Consider the following 21024-nt stretch of genomic DNA (forward strand, 5'->3'; position numbering starts at 1 on the left):
AGAGAGTCGATTTCAGCTCAGTTGCTCAGTCATGTCCAACTTTTTGTGACCCCATGGACTCAGCACGCCAGGATTCCCTGTCCATCACCAACTCCTGGAGCCTTCTCAAACTCATGTCCATCTAGTTGGTGATGCCATCCAACCATCTCGTCCTCTATTGTCCTGTTCTCCTCCTGCCTTCAATCTTTCCCAGCATCAGGGTCTTTTGCCAATTTAGCATGTCAATAATAGCTCAAAGAAAAAAATGGCTGTTTAAAAACATCTTTTTTGAAAAAATAAAGCATTAAGGTCTTTCCCCTTCCGCCTAACTGGTTACTCACCAGTGAAATTATTTGCATCATCCATTGCCACAGCCAAATCAACCATTTGATTCTCTGTAAGAAAAGACAATTCAGGCACAGAAAAAAACTTAGAGAAAAATTTTATAAAACATTTAAGTTGTAAGTTGTAAACAATTAAGTTGTAAAGTATTGGAACTTATCTAATTTTCATGATTTTCTTTAGTAACTCTTTTAACTTAAAAAATACAAGAAACAGGAAAGATCAAAATGTGACCATGAGCATTCATTTAATTAATATTACTTTCTGTATAGTATCAAATAATCCTTAAAGTAAAGAAGCAAGTTTAATAGCAATCCCTTCTAATAGAGGGGTTACTATTAAATCTATTTATATAAATAGTACAAATCTAAATCTATACTATTAAAAGAGGCCTCTCCCTTTTTTCCAACTCAATAACTGGAACATATTTCAGTGGTCAAGATAGAATCTGGAAACTTGAAGTCATTTATTTACATAAGCATCTGACTCTTAAAGCTTAACAGTATGCTATCTTCCCACTCTCTAAATTTTGCTTATGTTCCCCACCACCAACCTTCAGGACTGTAAACTATATGAGAGCAGGAACCATGCCTTAATTTCCTTTATACTATGAGGTATAATTTGTCTATCATCCAGGGTTTTGTATATAGTTTGTGCTAGCTAGACAAAGAATTTCAATGGTGCAGAAATAGTCACACTTTTGGATTAGAAAAAAATTTTGTCTGTGTTATTGAATCAAGGATCCTAAAAATAGTTTATTGGTAATAATATCTTTTCTGGTAGGAATCATCTTGAGGACTCCTAGCTAATATGTAGGGGCCATGACTACCAGCATTATTAAACCCAGGGAGAGTGAAGTTTTAAACTACAAACTAGGCTAAAACTGTTTCCTCTGTTGAGGTCAGAAGCTAGGCTAAAACTGTTTCCTATGTTAAGGCCAGATATAGGTAAGGGTAACATAGAAGATGTTTACTGGTAGCAGCAGCCCAACTTAGCTATGCCTGCCAAACCCTAGCTGAGAACATAACACTGAAGGAAGAAGAGCAATTTATTCACTTTGAATGGCATGTACTGGCTCTGCTGAAAGATGTGCTATCTAGCTTTCTTACAGAAACTTGCTTTTTATTAGTTTTTTTTTTTTTTTTTTTTTTTTTTAAATTCAAAGCCACTGACTTTGTTAGACTCTAATAAGGGAATGTTTGACTGGGGTTCATCCCTCAGCAATTTCTTCCTAATGAATTACCCTAACTTTGCCTTTTTGACACTTTTATCAAGGTTAATTGGTCTTATTGGGTCATTAATGAAACTTTATCTTACTTAAGAAAAGGTATACGTGGGAGGGAGAGAATGAGGGAAGGAAGGTGCGTGCAAAATGATAACATCTGTTAACTTTAGCCTGTATTTGTTATATTAGTCTCTATTTTTATATATGTTTGAAATATTTCATAAGTTTTCAAAAGAGATTAAAAAAGAGGTTTACTTTCAGAAGCTTTTATGTAGGAACCCTAGGGTTCCCCCTAGGTACAGTGGTATCTGAAACACTTACCATCAACTGGCAGATGGGTCAGAAAATCTTCATAGTCCTCTTTCTCAGGCTGAATTCCCATGTTCTTCATTAGAATGTCCAGTTTATTGACACTGATTTTTTTCCCTTAGGAAAGAAGAGGATGTACATAAGAAATACAAACAAGTCCAAGAAGTGGAAGATTATGTCTTTAAGTGGATTCTATCTTTGAGTTTCACCCTAAGTGAAGGGTGAAACACTGGTCATTTAAGTGAACCCAGAGAGTTAGTATTGGAGTCAAGAAGAGAAAATGCTCTCTTAACACTGTGCTGTAGCTTTTAATTGAAGTAATCATGGGTGAAAAAGAAGAATTAGATAAACACATGAACTGTGATAAAGACAACCAACCTAATGAAATAAAAATTTCAAACTTGCTACATGTTACTAACAATGAGTTCTTCAAATGTACTTATACTCAAAGAAGAATAGTAGGTTACTAGGCCTAAATTCAGTATCAGTACATTAGTGGAACATTGAAAGAGCAAAATTCTAATCAGACATTTTAAAAAGCAGATGCAAAACACAATAAATTTTAGATGCTATTCTCATGATTCTTACCTTTGAGAGGTCTCACACTATTCAGTAATCTTTTCTTATATACCTTTCCATCTCCTGAAAGATATGGTAAAACTCAAGTCAAAAGAAAAAGAACAAGCTCTTGTCATTTTATAAGAATTTTATACAATTCACCTAGAAAATTATTCTATTTCACTTTCAAATTATAACAAAAGGTAAGGACTGTTCTCAATCTATTCTTTATGTGGAAAGCACAGCAGTAGTTGATGCAGGCTACACACACACAGACACAAACACACAAGATTCTTTCTTCTCATTCTTCTCTTCTTTAATGGCTCTTTGACTCCTCTGCCTTTTTCTTTTTTCCTTGGCTATGCTCTAGGCCCAGGACATATTCCTTTAAGTATATGTTTAGATCTAATGACAGATCCTAAAAAGGGATGACATTAAAGACAGGTAGCAATCCAAGCAGTAACATAAAACAATACTGAAATGAAAAAAAATTGTTCTCTAAACAAAATCTTTTCACAAATGGAGGTGAAATTCAACAGAGGCAGAGAACAAGGGACAGCTGCCAGCCTAACTCATCCCCACAGGTGTCATCTGCCTCTAGGGAGAGGCCTCCATTCTGTGGCAGGAGTGTCTGCAGAGTGGACAGAACCCTCAGCACCTGGCATATGCAGGCAGTCATCTCCATTACAGTCCATCTACTTCTTTCTGCATCTCTATCCTGCTTTCTTGGAGCCAATATCCTAAGAATGTTGCATTTCTCACAACTGGCCCCGTGAGAGCAGTTGGGCGGGGGGATGCTAGACACAGTGACTAGTCATAGCCTCAGGTGTATGTGGGGAGGATTCACAGGAGGCATTGAGCATTTGCTGTCCAGGGTGCCAATTCTGCCGGTAAGGTCACTAACTTCCTTAGTGATGTGTAGGCTCTCTTACAGGGACAGACTTTATTTCCTTGGGCTCCAAAATCACTGCAGATGGTGATTGCAGCCATGAAACTAAAAGACGCTTGCTTCTTGTAAGAAAAGCTATGACAAACCTAGACAGCATATTAAAAAGCAGAGACATTACTTTGCCAATAAAGGTCTGTCTAGTCAAAGGTATGTTTTTTTCCAGTAGTCATGTATGGATGTGAGCATTGGAACATAAAGAAAGCTGAGGGCCTAAGAATTGATGCTTTTGAACTGTGGTGTTGGAGAAGACTCTTGAGAGTCCCTTGGACGGCAAGAAGATCCAACCAGTCCATCCTAAAGGAAATCAGTCCTGAATATTCATTGGAAGGACTGATGCTGAAGCTGAAGATCCAATACTTTGACCACCTGATGTAAAGAACTGACTCATTAGAAGAGACCCTGAAGCTGGGAAAGATTGAAGGCAGGAGGAGAAGGGGACGACAGAGGATGATGGTTGGATGGCATCACCAACTCGATGGACATAAGTTTGAGTAAGCTCTGGGAGTTGGTGAAGGTCAGGGAAGCCTGGTGTGCTGCAGTCCATGGGGTCACAAAGAGTCAGACATGACTGAGTGACTGAACTGAACTGAGGCTCTCTCTTGCCTGGGGAACAGTGGGGGATGGGAACTATGGGGCAGGGGAAGAATGTTGAGGTCTCTGGAAATAGGCAGGAGGTATAGTTGAAGCACAGGCTGGCCTCTAGGGTCTCTGTGGGTGAGTCTACACAGGTGCACAGGAGGTGAAACTTTTGAGGAACTAAGTCACTGGGATACTGACCAATCAGAATGGGTGCTGACAATATAAGCACACGGTCCAAAAGGTTCCCTGGCTCTTACATGTTTATAGTTTAGCTGCTGGACTGTGGGAGAGCTACTGGGGGAGGAACTGAGGATGTAGGGTGCATTTTCAGAGGACTAACAATTTAGCTGTGTAGCTATTAAAATAAAAAAATATTTAACCACTGGCTGAATAGAAAAGAGAGAAGTCTCTCACTTCCAAATGAAAACACAAGTGACAGTAACAAAGTTTCTTATGTCTGATCTGCATTTTTCTTAGGGGGTTTCTCAGGGCACTGGACAATTCTCACCCCAAAGCCCACAATATCACATTTCCCTGAGTACCATGATGGGATGTTAACTACTCACTAGAGATTGGCAGAGTTTTTGACAGCAGAAACTGTTCTTTTTCAGTGAGCTCGAGTCCCATGTTTCCCAGCACAGTTTTAAAGTCACTGGCTTCTACCTTGTCTCCTTTGAATAGATGGGAATTGTTTCAGGTGATAATATTAAGAGGTCTAATTATTCTAAATTATAAAAAAATAATCCAGTACAACCTTACTTTTAACTGCAGGATGAAGTTTAAATACATGAGCTGACTTCACTTACACAGAGTTATTGTGAAATCCATTACTTGAAAAGGCTTTTTAAATTCAAATGAGAAGATAGATAACATTTCTATCTTGTGCATGGGTCAATCTGGCACAGAGTAACACGGAGGCACAATGACTTGTGATGGTAAGTAGAGTCTACAGGTAAGTAATCTCTGTTACTGCTTCTTAACCTGAATTATGGAACTGACTGTTTCCTGATGCAAAAACTTCACATTAAGATTCATTGTGTTCACATATATTTTGATTTTTTTAAACACTAGGGAAATGAGAGCACATTACTGGCCAAAACACTGGACAAGTTAATGTTCCTTATGGAGAGTGCCCACACTTTCTCTAAATCTCTAATAATCTAAACTAGTGTCAATAAGTCAAAATTATCAATAAATAGATAAAAGAGCAGAGTGAACTTACTCATGACTGGACAGAGTAAACTACTGCTGTTAAGTAAGTAATTCTCCATAAAACATCAAGATCTCAATTTTATAACATCTGATACCAATTCTTACTCACCTGTAAAAGTGTTTGCTGCATCCATCAACACATCCAAGCCAACCTTTTCATCTTCTGTAAGAAATTCAGAATTTAGATTCAGGTATGTGTGCTAAGTGGCTCAGTGGTAAAGAATCCACCTGCCAATTCAGGAGACACAGGTTTGATCCCTGGGTTGGAAGATCCCCTGAAGAAGGCAATGGCAACCCACTCCAGTATTCTTGCCTGGGAAATCCCATGGACAGAGGAGCCTGGTGGGCTATAGTCCATGGGGTCACAAAAGAGTTGGACAGGACTTAGAGACTAAACAACAACAATAACAAAGATAATAAGGTATATTTAACAAAGATAATTGAAAAATTAAATACACAAGTCTCTTCAATAAGTAGTTTGGGAAATCTGAAACCTTTTTTTTTTTTTAATATTTATTTATTTGTTTATTCATTTGACTGCCTCGAGTCTTAGCTGTGGTATGTGGGACCTACTTCCCTGACCAGGGATTGAACCGTGGCCCCCTGCACTGGGAGCACAGAATTTTAGCCACTGGACCACCAAGGAAGTCCCCTGAAACATTTTCTTAAACCACATACCAAGATAAACTCAAAATGGATTAAAGACTTAAATGTCAGACCTGAAACCATAAAACTCCTAGAAAAAAACATAGGCAGTAAGCTCTTCAACACTGGACTTAGAAATATATATATTTTTTGGATGTGTCTCCTAGGCAAGGGAAACAAAAGCAAAAATATTCAAATGGAATTACGTTAAACTAAAATGCTTTTGTACATAAAAAGAAACCATCAACAAAATGAGAAGGCAACCTAGTGAATGGGAGAAGATATCTGCAAATATATATCTAGTAAGGGGTTAATGTATCTATTAAAAATAAATACATTGCACAGAAATAGTATAAACAGTTGCCAAGTAAATAAAGCAATACAACACAATGCTGGCATATTGTTGGCACTCAATAAATGCTTGCTGAATGAATTAATTAAAGAAAGAAATGTATTTAAAACTCATGACTTTCATCCTTGAACAATGAAGTCTCACTCTAGTAAAAGATCTTTCTAATCCTTGGGGTTCCATGCTATTATAAAGGAAACTTGAAACCAGCCCTCATGCCAGACAAGATTCTCCGATGAAGAAAGAAGAGACTACTCCCCTCCTTTTCTTCAGTCTGAGTCCTTTTATCTTAGCCCTGATTCCATCCCAGTTATGCTATTTAACAAAAAAAGGTCAGTCTATATTCTTATGTATGTATCTTTATATTATCTTTTCCTAATTCTTTCTTCTTACCTTTCCTTTATCTTTCTTCCTTATCTTACTCAATTGGCTGATACCTTGTATCTAAATTTCATGTAATTACTTCAATTATGTCTTAAAAAGGATTTTTCTCTCTGTTCTGTTTTCCCCCACCCCATTTTTTGTTCTGAGGCAATCCCATGATCCACAGTCTTCTGATTCACACTTTTATTCTCTATCTCGCTTTCACCTACCACATCAGATCAGTCTTTCCAATATATTACCAATGTGACTCCCTAAATAAGACCCTTATTATCTGGATTTTTATAAGGCTGTATCATCTGGATTTCAGCAACAGCCTCTACATTGTATCTCTGCTTTCAGTTTTCTCTTCCGAACATGTCACAACTTTCAGAATGAGCTGAGTTATCGTCTACAAGATAAAGGCATCCTAAAGGCTCACCAGTAGGTAGGTGGGTTTGCAAGTCCTGGATTTCCTTTGCTTCAAGGTTGAATCCAGTGTTTTGTAGAACATTACTCAGGTCACTGACATTAACCTTGCCTCCTTAATAAAAATAAGAGAAAATAGAAAAAATGTCACGGAATGAAAAATTCAGACTATCAACACTTACCTAGAAATAAAAGCACAAAAGAGCTTTACAGCAAGTTGTGTGGAATCAGAAACAAAATATGATCCCAAAACTAATTGGGAGAAGTTTATATTGGGGAGAAAAAAGTAAAGAAAGAGTTTGGCAACTCTGGTAAATTAGACAACAACCAAATCATGTCATTCTTGTCAAAAAGTAAGATCTGAAACTTCCTACAGTAACAATAAATTAGCTTCTTAATGTAATTTATACTACAGAAAAACTAGTTAATGAGGTAGATTTTCTAAATACAAAATGACAAGAAAAAATCACAGAAAGAATGACTGATATAAACACATAAAAATGAAAAATGTCTGTATACTGAAGTACAACATAGTGGACAGAAAGTAAGTTGGTGGCTGCTTAGGTCTGTGAGAGTTATAGGGAATGGGGAGTGACTGCTAATTAGTGCAGTTTCTTTTTGGTGATGAAAATGTTCTAAATTGATTGTAGTGATGGTTGCACAACTCTATTACTATACTAAAAAGCATTGAATTGTACATTTTAAATGGCTGAATTACAAGGTGTATAAATTATATTTTAATAAAACTGTTGTTAAAAAATACAACATAATAAAATAAAAATGCAAACAACCAAATGGAAAAATATTTTCTATAGACATGACAATGTGCTAATATCCTTATAAAGAAGTCATTGAAATTAATAGGAAAAATGCAAAGATGCCATAGGATAATGGACAAGATGCCAGACAAAAAATTAAAAGACTGAAAGATATAATGATATAAACCATTTTCAACTTCACCAATTAAAAAAATACAGACTCCATTTCTTATCTGTCAAATTAACAAGGCCCCCAAAATGTGAAACAATATATAGTGGCCAACACATAACAGTAATGGGTACTCTTATTCATTTATATAAATCAAAGAGTTAAGATCCTTTGACCTCGTAATTCTAGTTGGAAAACTCTACCTAAAAATGATTTTAAAAGTTGAATAAATATTTATGTATAAAGACCACAGATGTATAATAGCAAAACATTACAGACTACCTAAATGTTCAATAAGAAAAGAAAAATCAAACCAGCTTTACAACAAATGTTAAAGAGACTTACATAGTCAAGAAATACAAGAGAAGAAAAAAGATCTACAAAATCAACCCCAAACAATTAAAATGGCAATAGGAACATACATATCAATAATTACTTTAAATGTAAATGGATTAAATGTTCCAACCAAAAGACACAGGCTGGATGAATGGATACAAAAACAAGACCATATCTATGCTGTCTACAGAAAACTCACTTCAGACCTAAAGACACATATAGACTGAATATGAGAGGATGGAAAAATATATTCCATGCAAATTGGAAGCAAAAGAAAGCTGGAGTAAGAATCTTCATATCAGAAAAAATAGACCTTAAAGTAAAGAACATTACAAGAGATAAGGAAGGACACTACATAATGATCAAGGGATCAATCCAGGAGGAAAACATAACAACTGTAAATATCTATGCACCCAACATAGGAGCACCTCAATACATAAAACAAACACTAACAGACATAAAAGGAGAAATTGACAGTAACACAATAATAGTAGGAGACTTAAACACCCCACTCACACCAATGGACATCATCAAAACAGAAAATTAATAAGGAAACACAAGTCTTAAATGATCCATTAGATGAGATGGATCTCATTTTTAGCTTCAGGAGATTCCATCTAAATGCAGAAGAATACACGTTCTTCTCAAGTCCACATGAAACATTCTCCAGGATAGATCACATCCTGGGTCACAAATCAAACCTCAGTAAATTTAAGAAAACTGAAATCATATCAAGCATCTTCTCTGACCACAGCGCTATGAGACTAGATATCAATTACCAGAAAAAAACTATAAGAAACAGAAATACATGGAGATTAAACAACACATTTCTAAATAGCCAACAGGTTACTAAAGAAATCAAAAGGAAAAAAAGAATTTCTAGAAACAAATGACAATGAAAACACGACAACTCAAAACCTACAGGATGCAGCAAAAGCAGTTCTAAGAGGGAAGTTTATAGCAATACAGTCCTACCTCAAGAGACAAGAAAAACATTGAATAGACAACCTAACTTCACACCTAAAACAACTGGAAAAAGAACAAAAAACCTCTAAAATTAGTAGAAGGAAAGAAATCATAAAGATCCAAGCAGAAATAAATGAAAAAGAAATGAAAGAAACAATAGCAAAGATTAATAAAACTAAAAGCTGGTTCTTTGAGAATATAAACAAAATTGACAAGCCTTTATGCTCATTAAGAAAAAAAGAGAGAAAAATCAAATCAACAAAATTAGACCTGAAAAAGGAGAGGTTACAACAGACAATGCAGAAATACAAAGGATTATAAGAGACTATTTTGAACAACTATATGGCAAAAAAATGGATAACCTGGAAGAAATGGACAGATTCTTAGAAAAGTTCAATCTTCCAAGATTGAACCAGGAAGAAATAGAAATTATGAGCAACCCAATTACAAGCACTGAAATTGAAGCTGGGATCAAAAAATCTCCCCCAAAACAAAAGCCCAAGACCAGATGGCTCCACAGGAGAACTCTATCAAACATTAGAGAAGAGCTAATGCCTATCCTTCTAAAACTCTTTCAAAAAATTGCAGAGGAAGGAACACTTCCAAAGTCATTCTATGCAACCACCATCACCCTGATACCAAAGTCAGACAAGGACAACACAAAAAAAGAAAACTATAGGCCTCTATCATTGATGAACATAGATGCAAAAATCCTCAACAAAATTTAACAAACAGAATTCAGCAATACATCAAAAAGCTCACACACCATGATCAAGTTGGATTTATTCCAGGGATGCAAGGATTCTTTAATATATGCAAATCAATCAATGTGATACACCATATTAACAAATTGAAAGGTAAAAACCATATGATCATCTCAATAGATGCAGAAAAAGCCTTTGTCAAAATTCCGCATCCATTAATGATCAAAGCTCTTCAAAGAATGGGCATAGAAGGAACCTACCTCAGCATAGTTAAGGCCATATTGATAAACCTAGAGCAAACATTATTCGCAATGGTTAAAAACTGAAAGAATTCCCCCTAAGATCAGGAACAAGACAGAGGTGCCCACTTTCACCACTGTTATTCAACATAGTTCTGGAAGTCCTAGATACAGCAATCAGAGAAGAAAAAGAAATAAAAGGAATCCAGATCAGAAAAGAAGTAAAGCTCTCATCATTTATAGATGACATGATACTGTATGTAGAAAAACCTAAAGACAGTATCAGAAAACTACCAGAGCTAATCAGTGAATTTAGCAAAATTGCAGGATACAAAATCAATACACAGAAATCACTTGCCTTTCTATATACTAACAATGAAAAATCATAAAGAGAAATTAAGTAATCAATCCCATTCACCATTGCAACAAAAAGAATTAAATATCTAGGAATAAACTTACCTAAGGAGACAAAAGAACTGTACACAGAAAATTATGAGACACTAATGAAAGAAATCAAAGAGAACATAAACAGATGGAGAGATATTCCATGTTCCTGGGTAGGAAGAGTCAATATTGTAAAAATGACTATATGACCAAACGCAATCTACAGATTCAATGTGATCCCTATCAAATTACCAATGACATTTTTCACAGAACTAGAACAAAAAATTTCACAATTCATATGGAAACACAAAAGACCCTGAATAGCCAAAGCAGTCTTGAGAAAGAAGAAGGGAGCTGGAGGAATCAAACTTCCTGACTTCAGAGTATACTACAAGGCTACAGTTATCAAGACAGTATGGCACTGGCACAAGAACAGAAATATAGACTAATGGAGCAAGATAGAAAGCCCAGAAATAAACCCATGCACCTATGGGTACCTTATTTTTGACAAAAGAGGCAAGAATATGCAATGAGGCAAAGACAGCATCTTCAATAAATGGTGCTGGGAAATCTGAACAGCTACACGTAAAAGAATGAAATTAGAGCACTTTCTAACATTACACACAAAGATAGAATCAAAATGGATTAAAGACCTAAATGTGAGACAAGAAACTATAAAACTCTTAGAGGAAAACATAGGCAGAACACTCAATGACATAAATCAAAGCAAGATACTCTATGACCTACCTACTAGATTAATGGAAATAAAAACAAAAGTAAACAAGTGGGGCCCGATTAAACTTAAAAGATTTTGCACAGTAAAGGAAACTATAAGCAAGGTGAAAAGACAACCCTCAGAATGGGAGAAAATAATAGCAAATGAAACAAATGACAAAGGATTAATTTCCAAAATATACAAGCAGCTCATACAACTCAATACCAGAAAAACAAACAACCCAGTCAAGAAGTGGGGAAAAGACTTAAATAGACATTTCTCCAAGGAAGACATACAGATGGCTAACAAACACATGAAAAGATGCTCAACATCACTCATTATTAGAGAAATGCAAACTAAAACTACAATGAGATATCACCTTACACTGGTCAGAATGGCTATCATTAAAAAGTCTGCAAACAATAAATGCTGGAAAGGGTATGGAGAAAAGGGAATGCTCTTGCACTGTTGATGGGAATGTAAATTGATTCAGCCACTATGGTAGATGGTATGGAGATTCCTTAAAGAACTAGGAATAAAACCACCATATAACCTGGTAATCCCACTCCTAGGCATATACCCTGAGGAAACCAAAATGGAAAAAGACACATCCCATTGTTCATTGCAGCATTAATTACAATAGCTGCACCCTAATGGAAGCAACCTAGATGTCCATGGACAGATGAATGGATAAAGAAGTTGTGGTACATATACACAATGGAATATTACTCAGCCATAAAAAGGAACACTTTTGAGTCAGTTCTGATGAGGTGGATGAACCTAGAACCTATCATACAGAGTGAAGTAAGTCAGAAAAAGGAAGATAAATATCATATTCTAATGCATATATATGGAATCTAGAAAAATGGTACTGAAGAATTTGTGTACAGGGAAGCAGTAGAGAAACAGACACAGAGAATAGACTTATGGACATGGGGAGTGAGGAGGAGAGGGTGAGATGTATGGAAAGAGTAACATGGGAACTTACATCACCATGTGTAAAATTCCAGTGGGAATTTACTGTATGGCTCAGGAAACTCAAATAGGGGTTCTGTGTCAACCTGGAGGGGTGGGATGGGGAGGGAGATGGGAGGGGGTTTGAGTAGGGAGGGGATATATGCATACCTATGGCTGATTCATGTTCAGGTTTGACAGAAAACAACAAAATTCTGTAAAGCAATTATCCTTCAATTAAAAAAAATAAATTTAAAAAGAAAAGAATAATCAAGTAAATTGTGTGTGTGTAAATACAACACAATGATATAGTCTTAAAAATGATGTTTACAAATAAGTTTTCAATGAAATGGTGATGACTGAGCACACATGGACACACGTCTTTTTTTCCACTCACCTTTGAAAGACTTCACACCCCTCAGTAATTCTTTCTTAAACACCTTTTTATCAGCTGTAAACAAACAAACAACAACAAAAAACACCATGATTTAGTTTTTGATGATTAATAAAAATCAGTATTTACTTCCAGAAAGGGAAAACTTAAATTTATCAAAGTTTATTCTCAATGAAATAAAAAGTACTCAGAAAATTCAGCGTAGTGAATCTATCCACTGGACAGAAGAGAAGACTACTGCTAGTGGCATCCTACTTTGCCGAAACACACATAGTTTTTTCTTTACCATTTCTCCTCTCTCATTTGGCTTTATTTTTCTTTCTTCATTTTCCTATCCTCCTTCCCTTTTCTCTTCTTACATTAGACTTTAGATTTCTCCCAAAGAGATGAAAGGACATGTGTGTCCTATATGGGACTTCTGTCTAAAGAGGTCCCAGTTTCCTAAAGCAAAATCTAAATGAAAAGAACAGGATTTCAGGCAGGTTGATTCCTCCAGTTCCATTCTTCTTTCTCAAGATTACTTTGGCTATTCGTGGTTTTCTGTATTTCCATACAAATTGTGAAATTATTTGTTCTAGTTCTGTGAAAAATACCGTTGGTAGCTTGATAGGGATTGCATTGAATCTATAGATTGCTTTGGGTAGAATAGCCATTTTGACAATATTGATTCTTCCAATCCATGAACACGGTATGTTTCTCCACCTGTTTGTGTCCTCTTTGATTTCTTTCATCAGTGTTTTATAGTTTTCTATGTACAGGTCTTTTGTTTCTTTAGGTAGATATACTCCTAAGTATTTTATTCTTTTTGTTGCAATGGTGAATGGTATTGTTTCCTTAATTTCTCTTTCTGTTTTTTCATTGTTAGTATATAGGAATGCAAGGGATTTCTGTGTGTTAATTTTATATCCTGCAACTTTACTATATTCATTGATTAGCTCTAGTAATTTTCTGGAAGAGTCTTTAGGGTTTTCTATGTAGAGGATCATGTCATCTGCAAACAGCGAGAGTTTCACTTCTTCTTTTCCTATCTGGATTCCTTTTACTTCTTTTTCTGCTCTGATTGTTGTGGCCAAAACTTCCAAGACTATGTTGAATAGTGGTGGTGAGAGTGGGCACCCTTGTCTTGTTCCTGATTTCAGGGGAAATGCTTTCAATTTTTCACCATTGAGGGTGATGCTTGCTGTAGGTTTGTCATATATAGCTTTTATTATGTTGAGGTATGTTCCCTCTATTCCTGCTTTCTGGAGAGTTTTAATCATAAATGAGTGTTGAATTTTGTCAAAGGCTTTCTCTGCATCTATTGAGATAATCATATGGTTTTTATCTCTCAATTTGTTAATGTGGTGTATTACATTGATTGACTTGCGGATATTGAAGAATCCTTGCATTCCTGGGATAAAGCCCACTTGGTCATGGTGTATGATTTTTTTAATATGTTGTTGGATTCTGTTTGCTAGAATTTTGTTAAGGATTTTTGCATCTATGTTCATCAGTGATATTGGCCTGTAGTTTTCTTTTTTTGTGGCATCTTTGTCTGGTTTTGGAATTAGCCACAGTCATCAAGACAGTATGGTACTGGCACAAAGACAGAAATATAGATCAATGGAACAGAATAGAAAGCCCAGAGATAAATCCACGAAGCTATGGACACCTTATCTTTGACAAAGGAGGCAAGGATATACAATGGAAAAAAGACAACCTCTTTAACAAGTGGTGCTGGGAAAACTGGTCAACCACCTGTAAAAGAATGAAACTAGAACACTTTCTAACACCATACACAAAAATAAACTCAAAATGGATTAAAGATCTAAATGTAAGACCAGAAACTATAAAACTCCTAGAGGAGAACATAGGCAAAACACTCTCCGATATAAATCTCAGCAGGGTCCTCTATGACCCACCTCCCAGAATATTGGAAATAAAAGCAAAACTAAACAAATGGGACCTAATGAAACTTAAAAGCTTCTGCACTACAAAGGAAACTATAAGTAAGGTGAAAAGACAGCCCTCAGATTGGGAGAAAATAATAGCAAATGAAGAAACAGACAAAGGATTAATCTAAAAAATATACAAGCAACTCCTGAAGCTCAATTCCAGAAAAATAAATGACCCAATCAAAAAATGGGCCAAAGAACTAAACAGACATTTCTCCAAAGAAGACATACAGATGGCTAACAAACACATGAAAAGATGCTCAACATCACTCATTATCAGAGAAATGCAAATCAAAACCACAATGAGGTACCATTACACGCCAGTCAGGATGGCTGCTATCCAAAAGTCTACAAGCAATAAATGCTGGAGAGGGTGTGGAGAAAAGGGAACCCTCTTACACTGTTGGTGGGAATGCAAACTAGTACAGCCACTATGGAAAACAGTGTGGAGATTTCTTAAAAAACTGGAAATAGAACTGCCATATGACCCAGCAATACCACTTCTGGGCATAAACACCGAGGAAACCAGATCTGAAAGAGACACGTGCACCCCAATGTTCATCGCAGCACTGTTTATAATAACCAGGACATGGAAGCAGCCTAGATGCCCATCAGCAGATGAATGGATAAGGAAGCTGTGGTACATATACACCATGGAATATTACTCAGCCGTTAAAAAGAATTCATTTGAATCAGTTCTAATGAGATGGATGAAACTGGAGCCCATTATACAGAGTGAAGTAAGCCAGAAAGATAAAGAACATTACAGCATACTAACACATATATATGGAATTTAGAAAGATGGTAACGATAACCCTATAAGCAAAACAGAAAAAGAGACACAGAAGTACAGAACAGACTTTTGAACTCTGTGCGAGAAGGTGAGGGTGGGATGTTTCAAAAGAACAGCATGTATATTATCTATGGTGAAACAGATCACTAGCCCAGGTGAGATGCATGAGACGAGTGCTCGGGCCTGGTGCACTGGGAGGACCCAGAGGAGTCGGGTGGAGAGGGAGGTGGGAGCGGGGATCGGGATGGGGAATACGTGTAACTCTATGGCTGATTCGTGTCAATGTTTGACAAAACCCACTGAAATGTTGTGAAGTAATTGGCCTCCAACTAATAAAATTAAAAAAAAAAAAGAAAAGAACAGGATTTCTAAAAAAATGCTAAGATTGAATCTTTAAACAATATTTTTAATTTACATAAAATGTTTCAAATGTTAGAATTTCTTATACAAAACCCTACACCTAACCTTCCCTGAAGTTTTGTTTAGGAGGGCAGGAACTTGAGGAAATGTGCTCCCCACAGTCACGGTACCTGCCCAACAGAGTTTAGTACAGTGCTATGTACAAAAGAGAGCTTCAGTAAATGTTTGTTGAAGGAGTACATTTTTAGACTTCAGTGACATAGAACACACTTAAATGCTTACCAGAAACGGGCAGAGTTTTAATAAGCTTTTTGTATTCCTTATTTGTGATCTCTATTCCCATGTTTTTAAGAACATTTTTCAGGTCTTCAATGTGAATCTTCTCTCCTTTAGAAAAGGAAACGTGTATATATTAAACATCCTTATCAGGTGCAGGCGAAAGAATAAGGTACAATGAAGGCTTGTTAAGCTCTTCAGAATCAAGGAGGGGAGTCAGACATTTTTATTTCAATCTAAGTACAGAGAACCTCTTATAATGATAAGACAATAATATGCATAAAAAGTAAAATAGAAATTGTATAATCTCAGTAACTTAGATACTGTTTGATGGCTAATATAAAGAATTCAATCACATAACAGTTGTATTATTTTCTTTATTTTTTCCCTTCTTCCTTCTTTCTCCCCTCCTCTAGGCCTCCCTCTTCTTCATCTTTATTTTCTTCTGTTGCCTAAATTATAGAATTAGTTTTAATAATGATAATAAAAATTGACTTATAAAAATTTCCACCTTGAATAAAGTTATATTTATACAATTATTAATGCATTGCAAGCTGAAAAAAAGATATGAAAAACCAAATAAGAAAGTCTAACATATATATAATAGGAGTTTCCAAAAGTGAAAAAAGAGAAAAGAGGGGTGAGATAATACTGAAACGTAAGGACTGAGGATTTTCAGACTTGATGAAAGGCATAAATGTTCAGTTTCAGGAATCAGAAGTTCCAAGCAGGAAAAATATAAAGAAATCTACACTTGGCCACGTGATAATGAGAACTTCAAAGATAGAGATAATCTTAAGAGTTACAAGAGAAAAAGAGATTAACTATCACAAAGCAATGAAGACTTATAGTTAATTTTTTAATGACAAAAAAGAGGGCCAGGAAACAGTGCATATGAGTCTACCTATCTATGTATGTATGTTCTTTTATCTCTTTTTCCCCTTTTAAATTAAAATACAAATTTTATTATAGGCTAACTTTACAGCTTAATCTCTAAGTAACAATGTTCAAATGCGGCTGTAACTAAATTTGGGAAGTAACTAACATGACCCAGAGATGTATGACTGTCTCCCAGAGATAGACTGTTGGAACTTTGCTGCTTCTTATTCTGGGGAGAGAGTGAAGACAACTTTCACTTGTATGAAGGATAGCTGCATCTTACTAGTTGGAAACTAAGAGAGTTTTTTTTTTTTTATTGCTTTATATGGAAGCTAAATTCAAATATATGTAGAAGAGTCTGTAGCTGAGTAGTCAAAAGGAGATTTAGGAACTAATTCTCAGTGCTCCGGTCTTACCCTTCTGTACTTTGCTTTGTGTGTGTGTGTTAGTCACTCAGCCACGTCTGACTCTTTGTGACCCCACGGACAGTAGCCTGCCAGGCTCCTCTGTCCGTGGAATTCTCTAGGCAAGAATACTGAAGTGGGTTGCCATTCCCTTTTCCAGGAGTTCTTCTGACCCAGGGATTGAACCTGGGTCTTCTGCATTGCAGGCAGATTCTTTACTATCTGAGCCACCAGGGAAGCCCTTATGTGTGGGACTCTAAATCACATTTCTGTTTTGCCAGCTGGCTCTATATTAAATCCTGTGAATAGGAGATGCTAGAGAGTCTGTAAGGCTGGCAGATGAAGGTAGTTCCTGAAGCAGTAGGTGAATCAAGTTGTCAACTTTTCAGCCTTGTGGAACCAGTTTCATTACACTTTTTTCAGACATAGTAGCTGAATGCATGCATGTGTGCGAAGTTGCTTTAGCCATGTCTGACTCTTTGTGACCCTATGGACTGTAGCCTGCCAGGCTCCTCTATTCATGGAATTCTCCAGACAAGAATACTGGAGTGGGTTGCCATTCTCTCCTCCAGGGGATCTTCCCAACCTAGGGACCAATATGTCTCCTGCATTGGCAGGCAGGTTCCTTACCACTAGCACCAACTGGGAAGCCCATAGGAGCTGCACATGTCAGTATTCTAAGGTAAAATGACCATCTACACGTTTAGACTTAGTCAAACCATGATTCAAGCATGAATGTAAAATAAAGATTTTTCAGACAAAGACTGACTATTGTTGAAAGTACTAAGAACAATTTACTTGAGGAAGAATAAAGTCAATCCCCAAAAAAGTAGAAGTAAGAAACAATGGTGAGCAAAGAAAGTGATAAGCATGTTTAAATTTTGTGGAAGGCTGCATTTAAATTGATCCACTCTTGCTTTTAATATACTCACTTGGCAAAACTCCATTCCTGGTTAAAAGAAGTGTCTGCTTATTCTGTTGGAGAAGGCAATGGCACCCCACTCCAGTACTCTTGCCTGGAAAATCCCGTGGATGGAGGAGCCTGGTAGGTTGCAGTCCATGGGGTCACGAAGAGTTGGACACGACTAAGCAACTTCACTTTCACGCATTGGAGAAGGAAATGGCAACCCACTCCAGTGTTCTTACCTGGAGAAACCCAGGGACGGGGGAGTCTGGTGGGCTGCCGTCTGTGAGGTCGCACAGAGTTGGACATGACTGAAGCAACTTAGCAGCAGCAGCAGCAGCTTATTCTGTGTCTGCAGTCATGCAGCTGCATGGAGTTGAAGTTAACTATGCAGTTTTCACGTTAAATTGATAACCATGAAGCTCAAGTAGGTCCTTATTTCTGTCGGGCAATCACACCATACTCGGCTGGTTCATTAACTTTCCCACTCTTCTTGTTGACTGCTTCATATCACTTCTCTTTCAAACTACGACTTCCTTCTTCTCTATTTAATCACAACTTCTTTTATATCTCTAATTAAAGAAGTCCTCATGGCAGAAACTGAAGAAGAACTAAAGAGCCTCTTGATGAAGGTAAAAGAGAAGAGTGAAAAAGTTGGCTTAAAACTCAACATTCAGAAAACTAAGATCATGGCATCTTGTTCCATCACTTCATGGCATCTTGTTTCATCACTTCATGGCAAATAGATGGGAAAATAATGGAAAAAGTGAAAGACTTTGTTTTCTTAGGCTCCAAAATCACTGCAGATGGTGACAGCAGCTATGAAATTAAAAGACGCTTGCTCCTTGGAAGAAATGCTATGACCAACCTGGATAGCATATCAAAAAGCAGAGATATCACTCAGCCAGCAAAAGTACATCTAGTCAAAGCCATGGTTTTTCCAGTAGTCATGTATGGATGTAAGAGTGGGACTATAAAGAAAGCTGAGTGCTAAAGAATTGATGCTTTTGAACTGTGGTATTGAAGAAGACTCTTGAGAGTCCCTTGGACTTCAAGGAGATCCAAACTGTCAAGCCTAAACAAAATCGGTCCTGAATATTCATTGGAAGGACGGATGTTGAAGCTGAAACTCTAATACTTTGGCCACCTGATGCAAAGAACTGCCTCATTTGAAAAGACCCTGAAGCTAGGAAAGATTGAAGGCAGGAGGAGAAGGGGATGACAGAGGATGAGATGGTTGGATGGCATCACTGACTTGATGGACATGAGTTTGAATAAGCTCCAGGAGTTGGTGATGGACAGGGAAGCCTGGCGTGCTGCAGTCCATGGGGTCACAAAGAGTTGGACACGACTGAGTGACTGAACTGAACTGAACTGAAAGAAGTCCTAAACACCGACCACCAGGAAATTCCATATTCACTGTTTCTAAATCTTATCCTCACTTTTCTATTAAACATCCTTCAGTTAGGCTTCTTTCCACTCTCACCACCTACAACGTCTCTCTCTCTCTTTTTTAACTTCTCTTTTTGATATTACCAGTGATCTCCATGTGGCTATACACAATGGTCAATTCTCAGCCGTTATCTTACTTGGATTATCAGCAGCATTTAACTCTGTTGATTTGCCCTCTAATCTGATACGGTAGATGCTATAGATGCACTGACCAAATCTCTAACCTTTGCCATTTCAATGCACACTAGTCCAACTTTCAATTGTCAGTATCTCTTTGTCTGAAGGATTTCTTTGTGTACGTTGTGTTACAAAATGATCACCACAGTAAGTCTAGTTAACATCCATCACAGTGGCTCCTTTTAAAATATACCAAAATTCAATTACTTTTTTTTTTGGCAGTGACTCCAGGCAAAATGGGGATCTAGTACTCACCCCACCCAAGGCCAGGGGTCAAATTCGTGTCCCCTGCAGTTGAAGCCCAGAATCTTAACCACTGGACTTCCAGGAAAATCCCTATTTTTCATCACTTTATTGTTATCTAACCTGGTATTAAAAACCATCATCTCTAACGTGGATTACCCTAAAAGCCTCTTATATGGTTTCCCTGTTTCTATTCTTGGTTTCTTTCTTCCACTTCCCCCACCTCCACTGCTTCACCCCACCATCTGTTCACACAGAATCTGGAAAGATCTGATGAAAGATTAGGTCAGATTATATCATGCCTCAGCTCTAAATCCTTCAATGACTTTCCATTTCTCTTAGAAAAAAGCCCAAGACCTGGCAGGGCTTTCATGGTGATGGCTGATCTTGTAGCCATCACGTCTCTCTTCTTATCTCCTATTACTGTTTTCCTTACTTACTCAACTTCAGCTACATTGGCCTTCTTGCTGTTTCTTGAATACCCCAGATATGCTCTCACCTTTGGGCCTTAGTACTTATTTCCTTTGCCTGCAACACTCTTTTTCCAGAAGTCCCCACATGACTGAAACTCATACCTTCTTCAGGTATTTGCTCAAATGTCACCATCTTAAAGAGACCCGATTCTCTATTTAAGACTGTAACTCCTCCTTTTCCCAACATACTTTGCTCTCCCAGCCTCCTTTACTGTAGTCTACTTTTCATCCTTCTGTATAGAATTTACCACTTTCAAACATACTATATAATGCACTTATTTATAACATTTATTGTTTACTGCTTATTTCCTCTGCTAGAATGTAAGCTTGGTGGGGGAAGTTATATTTGTTCTGTTTACTGATGTACTGTAAATGCCTCAAACAATGCCTGGCATGTAGTAAGTGCTGAATAAATAGTTGTTGAGTGAATAAAGAAAGGAAACATTATTATATTTAAAATACAGTTCCATATAAAACTTCAAGGCCAAATAATAATTGTAATATCTCACTCACCTGTAATATTTTTAACTTTATCCATCAACACATTCAAATCAATCTTCTCATTATCTTAAAG

At 36.8% G+C, this 21024-nt stretch overlaps 1 protein-coding gene across 1 annotated transcript in view; it reads right to left on the bottom strand.

The window, feature by feature from the left end:
• The window catches only part of LOC136150107 (nuclease SbcCD subunit C-like), a 140989-nt gene that overhangs the window by 21842 nt on the left and 98123 nt on the right, over positions 1-21024 (bottom strand). The window contains exons 36-43 of the mRNA XM_065910879.1: positions 20964-21017; positions 15925-16029; positions 12559-12612; positions 6950-7051; positions 5263-5316; positions 2444-2497; positions 1868-1972; positions 321-374 (exon numbers count right to left, since the gene is read on the bottom strand). Coding sequence (XP_065766951.1) covers positions 321-374; positions 1868-1972; positions 2444-2497; positions 5263-5316; positions 6950-7051; positions 12559-12612; positions 15925-16029; positions 20964-21017 — 582 coding nt within the window. The remainder of the gene's footprint in view (positions 1-320; positions 375-1867; positions 1973-2443; positions 2498-5262; positions 5317-6949; positions 7052-12558; positions 12613-15924; positions 16030-20963; positions 21018-21024) is intronic.

Source organism: Muntiacus reevesi, chromosome 18 (genome assembly GCF_963930625.1).
Source record: "Muntiacus reevesi chromosome 18, mMunRee1.1, whole genome shotgun sequence".
In the NCBI taxonomy this organism is placed as follows: Eukaryota; Metazoa; Chordata; class Mammalia; order Artiodactyla; family Cervidae; genus Muntiacus; species Muntiacus reevesi.